General features: G+C 43.3%; 1 protein-coding gene across 1 annotated transcript in view; it reads left to right on the forward strand.

Moving 5' to 3' along the window:
• Positions 1-8,741, forward strand: part of RASSF6 (Ras association domain family member 6) — a 44,108-nt gene that overhangs the window by 3,276 nt on the left and 32,091 nt on the right. The window contains exon 2 of the mRNA XM_023513419.1: positions 3,415-3,511. Within this exon, the coding sequence (XP_023369187.1) occupies positions 3,447-3,511 (65 nt within the window). The 5' untranslated portion in view covers positions 3,415-3,446. The remainder of the gene's footprint in view (positions 1-3,414; positions 3,512-8,741) is intronic.

Below are 8,741 nucleotides of genomic sequence, written 5' to 3' on the forward strand. Positions count from 1 at the left end.
CTCTCTCTGTAAGCCCTTCCCATCTCTCTCTGTAAGCTCTCTCCATCTCTCTGTCTGAAAGCTCTCTCTAGCTCTCTCTCCATAAGCCCTCTCCATCACTCTCGCAGTAAGCTCTATCTCCCCTTTCCATCCTGCTATGCCTGGCCTCTCTGTTATCCTGTCTTCAGCTTTAGAAAAAAATAGTTCAGACCCTTAAGCCTAGCAAATATTTATAATTTAAAAGATTTTCACAAGGGCCCTACGAGCTTTTAATTTGCTATGAATTGTGGTGAGTGGAAATGAGGAAATGGGAAACTATTTGAATTCACAGATCTGTATCTCAGTGATTAATAGCAACTGATTACTAGTAACAATGAGACCTTTACCAAATCACGTTTTTATCTCTCAGTTTACCTTACTGTTTGAATATGTTGTTTAGCTAATTTTTAAATTAGACATGGTCAATATTTTTCTTAGGTAATTATAATATATGTAGTCCTGACTAAGAATTTTATCCTGTTTTCATTTTTGTCAATTGAATCCCATTCAACTGTCTTCCTTCCCAAGGTGAGAGAATAACACAAGGGCCTTTGAAGTCCTTTCATCACATCTTCTGAAGTCTTCTGAATGTGACTATGATTTATCTCAGCATAGAGCACGCACTTGACAATATAATTATGTAGCAATTATTTGCTCTATTTAATGGTATCTTTGATTTTCATATAAATACACCTAGAGAGGGAGCCAGCTGGAAAGTCACCACAGTGATTTTTCAGCCCATTACGCCAGCGTTCACTCTGTGACGACAAGGTGCTTCCATCAGAGGTTCTTCAGTCCAAAGTATCCTGGTGTCTGCACAAGCTCTGCTTCCTGGACAGCCTTCTCCCTGTGCCCTGCATGGAAGGAGCAAGGCGGCTCCCTGAGGTCTCTTTTAGAGGGACACTAATCTCATTCATGAAGGCCCCACCCTCATGACCTAATCACCTCCTGCGTCCCCACCTCTTGATACATTGCATGAGGGATTAGGTTTCAACATATAAATCTGAGGAGACAAACATTGAGACTACAACAGAGGGAAACCAGTTGGGAGGCTGATGCAGTTATCAGGACAAAGTTATCAGTGGCGGTTTTGCTCATGGCGGTGGCAGTAGAAATGGAAGCTTTTGTATTCAGATTGTATATTGGCAGTACTGTCAATGGGACTTAATTTTGGACTGGAATCTGCTTATGATAGAAAAGTCAAAAGCAAGACTGAGCATCAGTTTTTGTATCTAATTGGGTAGATAGGAAAGAATTGTGGAGGGGATTTCTGCAGTGCAGGAGAAAGTCAGGGCTTCTGCCTCAGTCACTCATGTTAAGACGCCTGTGAGACGTCTAAGTAGACATTAGGTGGGTGGTGACGTGAGTCCAGAACTCTTCAGAGGGGCTGGGCTGGAGATGGATTAGATTACCTGGAAGGGCATTCAGACACAGAGGGGAGGGCAGCCACAAATGGACTCCTGAGCCAGTGTCTAGTGACCACACGGGGGAGGAGTCAGTGGGAGGGAGGAACGTGCTGAGGCTCGTTAGTCTGAGCAAGGTGGTTGTTGTTAGTGCTTTGTCTCAAAAGCTTCTAGAAGAAACTGTTTCAAAAGGCAGGGGGAATCTATCCTGTCAAATGCTGCTAGGAGGCAGAGAAATGAAGGGAGAAAATGAGCTATTTGGCAAGGTATGTAGGCCATTGGCCAGGTGAGGAGAGGTTCAAAGAAGGCAAGTTATAGTCATAGACGATAAATAACCCAGACCCAGAGGGGCAAGGGGAGTGTTTAGGCCCTGGACTCATCCCTAGGAGATCTCACCGGGAGGATCAATGATCCTTTTGGTGGGTTATTAGGGTGAAAAACTCTAGGAGCAAAATTCAGTTTTACAAGTAGAGCAGAGACTGTGTAACCAGACAGCCCGGAGCAAATCCTGTGAGTGAGTAACTGGGGTTTGTTGGGCCCGTGGAGCGTGCTGTGTCCCTGCCCCAGGGCAGCATGAGATGCTCGTGTGGCTTCTCACATGCACAGTTACTGTGCTGGTTGGCTGAGCCTCTGGCCCTTCTGGCATGAGCCCTCCAGGTGTCCTCCATGAGACAGACCCCGCCAAGGCTGTGCCATCCAAGAGGGTGGCATCATTCTTTGAGCCAGGGAGGCATAGAAAAGGAAATAAGGCACAAATCAGTAACCACAGTACAAGGCAGAAAGCAGAATGTGGAACCTGAGTGGGGCCTGCAGGGACACGGAGGAGGGCTGGCGAGGAGGGCTCAGACGGAGGAGGGCTGGCGAGGAGGGCTCAGACGGAGGAGGGCTGGCGAGGAGGACTCAGGTGCAAAGTGGCATCACTAACACAAGCCTGGGGCTGATAAAAGGCTGCAGCTGTGAGGTGGGAAAGGCAGGGCTGAGTGGAATCACAGAAAGCCTGAATATTGGGGTGAGGAGCTCAGGTTCTGCTTAACAAGATCCCAGGAAGGTTTGTGATGGAAAAGGTGACTGATGGTCAGAATGATAAAAGCACCCAGAAACTACAGCCACGCCCTCAGCTTAGAGACTGCTGCAAGATGCCAGGTGAGATTAGCAAAGTGCTATAAGGAAAAAGATGCATCAGAGACTTTTTGAGAGAACAGATTCTCTTTTTTTCTTTTATTCCTAGTATTCTGGAGATTTAGAACCAAAAAAAATGTTGTTTTTATTCATCTTCCCCAACAAAAATAACTTCATTTGAAAGAAAAAAGGGGCAAATATCCCCTATCCCCTATTTTTTTAATAAAAAACTAAATTTTTCTCTCCAGCCCCCCTTGTTACTCTGGCCATATTCCTAAGGTGCTACAGGCTTGGTGCCATGATAATTGACCTTCAAATTCTGTAAAACGGAACAACCAGAAAATATTATGCTTTAAATCTCTGCTCACACCCTAATGCCATTTATATGAACTTATAAAGGAAGAGATTATTCACATCTGACCACAATTTCCAGAGCCTGAAGGATGTTTGAAGGGTATTATGTCACATTTAATCAACACTTCAAGTCAGTGCTTGATTTTAGCTGCCTGGAAACATGAAGTTGTATACTCCTTGCCGGGGCAGGGCTCAGCTACTTTAGTTGAGGTTTTGCAATAGAAGGAATATGACCCCTTGCACAGAATCATACAAATGCACAGAATCTTATTTCTTTGCTAGAAATATATCAAAAACAGACTTGCCAAAGATCTGATTCTGCTTTGCATTGAATCACTGTTTCTGTAGTATTTCAATTTACATAATACATTTTTTCTCTTTTTTGTTACTTAAATGTTGCTTAAAAACTCTCCAAAACATTGCTATACACTAGAGCTGCAACAAAATATTCCACTTAAATCAGAAACTAATTTTTGAGTGGGTCACAGGAACAAATCGTTAACATCACTCTGACATTTAGGGTATCTCCCAACCATCCTGCCAAGGACAGAGATGACCACGATGGCTCAGCAGTACCCAGCGTGGATCTTTGTCAACGAGAGGACGTTCATAACCAGGTAACCACACCCCTGATCCTGTATGATCCTGCTCCCCATCCGTTTGTGAGATATGCCATTCAGAGTTGCTAAGCACGATATATGATCAACAAGATCAATAATGTGTCCCAGTTGAAAAACAAGATAAGAAATTGAAAAAGGATGTTCCTGAAGACTTTTAGACCATACCGCCTCATGGCCAATCACTCACATTTCATGAACAGTGATTTAATTGTCTTAAAAGCTACATTTCCATCTTATAGTCAGCATAATTCTGAAGAGCAGCACTGAGTGAAAGGTCTATGGTTCCTCATAAATAATATGCGTAAAGAATTAGTCCAGGGCCCAAAAACAGCACGTCCTTCCCGCCTCTCCCTCCCTTGCTCCTCTCCTCTATTTTTACAGAGTTCCCCTTGGTACAATGTCCACGACAGCCTTCTTAGGCCTGGCAGGCAGTATCTTACGTTTCTTTGGCAATGACAGGGTAGGGGCTTAAAGACTGTAAGAGCAAAGTGAATGCTGGGCCTGCTGAGGAGGGGAAAGACAAATCACAAAAAAACAAGTGGCTCTGAAACGTGACCCAGGTCTTACAGGAGGTGGGAAAAGAAATGAGGCCAATTAAGGAACACAGGGAAGTGGAGGGTGAATGATGCAGGGCTGGGAAGCAGGAAAGCAGAGGGAGCAAATATGGCTAAAGGGAAAACTACAACCCCAGCTGGAGGAGCGGATGAGATATGAGGGGCGTGAACTGAAGGCTGGAGGACTCGTCCATTCACTCTCAGTCCTGCCGACTGTCACCGTGAGCAGGCTTTCCTCTGGGCACTGAGCGTTCAGCTGGGAACCCAACGAAAGCTTTTACTCTCATGGGGCTACATCCTAAAAGGGGGGACACAGTCAATATGTAAAATAAATGCTAAGAGGAGTGAAGACTAAGAAGAAAGGAGGAAGTGCACAAAAGAGGGCGGGGGTAGAGCGTGGGGGGCTTCTGACTGCAAGGAAATGGCCAGGGAAGTCCTCAGGAGAGTGAGTGTGCCCTGTGGGGTGGGAACTGGGGCCCGCTGGGGAAGCCGGACAGCAAGTCCACAGCCCTGAGGCAGGTGCACATCTCTGAGGGTCTGGGAGGCCAGGGTAGGGAAACCGAGGCAGAAATACACCAGGAGAAGGTGAGGCCAGGAGGGTTTCATAGCCCATGATAAGCTTGGTCTTTCCCACTAAATGAGAAGCCATGGAGGGTTAGTGAGCACGTGAGTGACAACACCTATCTGGCCACTTTGTTAAAAAGAGATTGAAGAAAGAATAAGGGTAAAAGCAGAGAAACTGCCAAGGAGCTGACAGTCCAGAGTAGAGATGATGGTGACAAGACCAAGATGACGCCCCTGGAGGAGGAAACAAAATGGTCAGATTCTGTATATATTTCAAAGGAAGAGGCAACAAGATTTTAAGATGATTTCAACAAGATGAGAGAAAAAGGATAAGCAGTGATAATTCTAAGTATTTTTGTCTATGGGGTTAACCCAAATATTCGACACAATTCTAAGAAATAAAAAGAAATGTGGAGGCATTATATCCCCAGAGTTCAGGTTATACTACAAGTCTACGGTGATCAAAACAGCAGGGTAATGGCATAAAAATAGAGACTTAGATGTATGGAGAACAGGGAATCTAGAGAGGAAAGCTGTTGGGGGTGAGGAATCCAGTTCCTTGAACCCAGTTGACCAGATTCAATTATTCGGCTGAGCTATAAAGTTCAACTGAGGCACAGTGGAAATTGTAAGCAAAAATGAATGGAAACAAAATAAACTGGAGCAGCACAGGCAGCATGAATAGAGAGCAAGTCTCAGTGTAACAAAGAGAACTTGTACTTAAGAACAAAGAGATAGTTTAGAGCACTTCCAAAGAGAGTTGGAAGTGGGTCCCTATCATGGAGAAGTGGTGACAGAGATGGAGACTGGAGAGCAAAGTTGGTACAAAGAAACAAACAAACACCCTCTTCCCTCTGAAATTGGCTGCAAGTCTTTCATTGGCCTCGCTGCACCTCCAGGCAGTATTGCCCTTTTCTATTGGTCATTGATTGTTGTCTCTTACTATTGGTCATTGGTTAGTAGGTTACCCCACACCCACATTCTCATGGGCCCTCCAGACTTCCTGGTTCAACAGGCCAGGCTTTCCTCCCATCCCCTGGAAGCCCCTTTTTTGTGTCCCTTTTCAAAACCAGTCTGGTATCACCATCTGATCTTTGATAAACCAAACACTGGGGAAAGAATCCCTATTTAATAAGTGGTACTGGGAGAACTGGTTAGCCCCATGTAAGAGACTGGGAGACTGGACTACACTTCCCACAACTTACAGAAATTAACTCATGGAGGATATAAAATTTAAACCTAAGACATGAAACTATGAAAACTCCAAAAGCAAGAGTGAAGAAGACCCCAAAGGCAACAGCAGCAACAACAAAAATAAATAAGAGGGACCTGATCAAGTTAAAACGTTTCTGCACAGCTTAGGATGCAATCAGCAAAGCAAAGAGATACCTTCAGAAAAGGAGGAGAAATTTGCATGCTATGAATCTAACAGAGGGCTAATAACTAGAATCTATGAAAAACTCAGCAGAGTCAATAAGGAAAGAGCAAACTTGGCTCAGCACCTGTTAGCTCAGAGGCCAGAGCCCCGGCCACATACACCAGAGCTCACAGGTTCAAACCCAGTCCAGGCCTGCCAAACAACAATGACAATTATAACCAAAACATAGTTGGGCATTTTGGCCGGCGCTTGTAGTCCCAGCTCCTTGGGAGGCTGAGGCAAGACAATCGCTTAAGCCCAAGAGTTGAAGATTGTTGTGATCTGTGATGCCACGACATTCTAACGAGGGTGACATAATGAGACTCTGTCTCAAAAAAAAAAAAAAAAAAAACTGGGCAAAAGACATGAACACAATCTTTTCTCATAAGGACAGATGAATGGCCAACACACTCATGAAAATATGCTTATTATCTCTAATTAGAGTAATGCAAATCAAAACACTTCGAGATATCACCTACCCCAGCGAGAACGGCCCACATCACAAAGTCCCAGAGCAACAGATGGCTAGTGTGGGTGCGGATGAAGGGAACACTCCCACACTGTGGGTGGAACTGCAAACTAATACAGCCTCTGTGGAAAGAAGTATGGACAGTCCTCAAAGAAGTAGAAAGAAGTATGGACAGTCCTCAAAGAACTAAAAGTAGACCTTTGCATTTGCTCCTGCAATCCCATTACTAGGTAGCTACCAAAAGAAAAAAGTCATTTTACCATAAGGAGGCATGCACACAAAGGTTTATAGTAGCCAAATTTATAACTGCAAAGGTATGGTAACAACCCTAATACCCTTCAACACATGAATGGATTAACAGATTTTGGTGTATGTACATCCTGGAATACTATTACCATAAAAAGAAATGGAAATTTTGTATCCTTTGTTACAACTTGGATGGATTTGAAGAACACTTTCTCAAGTGTGGCAAGAATGGAAAAACAAGCACCACACTTACTCAGTACTAATTTGAAACTCGTAGATTCACAACAACATGGTCACGTGAGAGAAAAGCTCAATTAAATTCTAGAAGCAGGGAGGGGAGGAGGGAGGTTGGTGGGTTGCTACTCTGCGGGACAGTGTGCAGGCACGTGGCACACGTCCCAGGGAAGGACACAACTACACATGGACTTTGCCTTACAAAAACAGACAATGCAACCTAATTGCATATGCCCTCATACTAATCTGAAATTTAAAAATATACCTTTAAGAAAAAGAAAAATAGGGTTAGCATTTTCTGAAATTATGAAGAAGAGCAGGTTTGCAGTAGAAGTTCAGGAGTTCAGTCCCAGACATTACATTTGACATGAATGAGAAGCATTTCTCAAAAATGTGGTCTAGGGACCACCTGCTTCTGAACCAGGTGTTTGCTCTTGGTACCGACCCTGGGCTACACCCCAGACTTAATCAGGTGATTCTGATGCATACTGAAGTCTGTGAACCACTGCTGGGAGGAGGAAAGGATTAAATTCTGAGAACATCTGACCTCCTGACATAAACAAAATTCCTGGAGCTAGAGGAAATCTCCATCAGACTGTCACTAGAAATTATAACAACGCCACTGACTGACCAACCATGATATCCAACATTCCACAAACCTGGCAAACACCCCCCACGCATTTATTCACTTGACAAGTAGTATTTCAATTTTCTCTCTGCACTAGGCATTATTGTGGTGAACAAGATAGAAATTATTAATTTATTAAGAAATTTTTATTTTCCTGTGCCAAAATTTGTGAAAATAATGGAGGTTAATAATAAAATAGGATCTGTGTAATTAAAATATTGGTTTCAGCAAATATGAGAATTACATAGGATCAAAAAATAAGAGGTTTCAATATTAATAGCACACAACAGTTGTATCTTGCTACTTCTCTGAGTTTAGAAACGTCCCGGACCAAAGGGTGTTGGCACAGGTGAGCGTCACACTCAGATGACGCAGGTCCCAGTTGCTATTTTACTGCCTGGAGTCATATTCTAAGTGAGCTGAGTCAAAAAAAAAAAAGAAAAAGTTTCCTTATGGTTGCTTTCAAAGTACTTTCAGGTCATAAGCTGAAATCAGGGCACTTTAGAGGTGAATAAATGCTAACCCTTATTTAAAACAATGAAGTTCAAATCCACATGTAGAATAGAGATCAGATTTCACTCTCCGAACTTGTTAGACTTTTTCTGCTACTTGGGGACCTCCCATAAACCCTTGCAGGCTGTGACTCTTCTATCAGTACCCCAACAGGCACATGTAGGTTCCTGTCCTTAGTAAATGAATTTAATTAGCATGATGTCATAAATTTTACCAGAAAGCAGTTTTTTTCTTCCCCAGCATGTTCACTGGCACCTTTCACTGAAACAAAGGAGCTGGCCACCTGCACCACTAAGCACAGATTAAACACAAAGAGCCAGTGTTCAGAGGCTGCCTGTCCCTGGCTGGTGGTCGTCCCATGACCAAAGGGGTAGGAGTCAATGCTGTGCACCCCAACAAGTATGTTTATAAAGAGAGGGCATCATTCTCCTGAAGAGAGTCGGATTTCTATCTTTTTTTCTTATTAAATCATAACTGTGTACATTAATACAGTCATGGGGTACAGTGTATTGTTTTATATACAATTTGAAATATTTTCATCAAACTGGTTAACATAGCCTTCATGTCATTTTCTTTGTTATTGTGTTAAGACATTTATATTC

The sequence above is a fragment of the Otolemur garnettii genome, unplaced genomic scaffold (genome assembly GCF_000181295.1).
Source record: "Otolemur garnettii isolate 467f Iridium unplaced genomic scaffold, OtoGar3 scaffold00039, whole genome shotgun sequence".
Classification (NCBI taxonomy): Eukaryota; Metazoa; Chordata; class Mammalia; order Primates; family Galagidae; genus Otolemur; species Otolemur garnettii.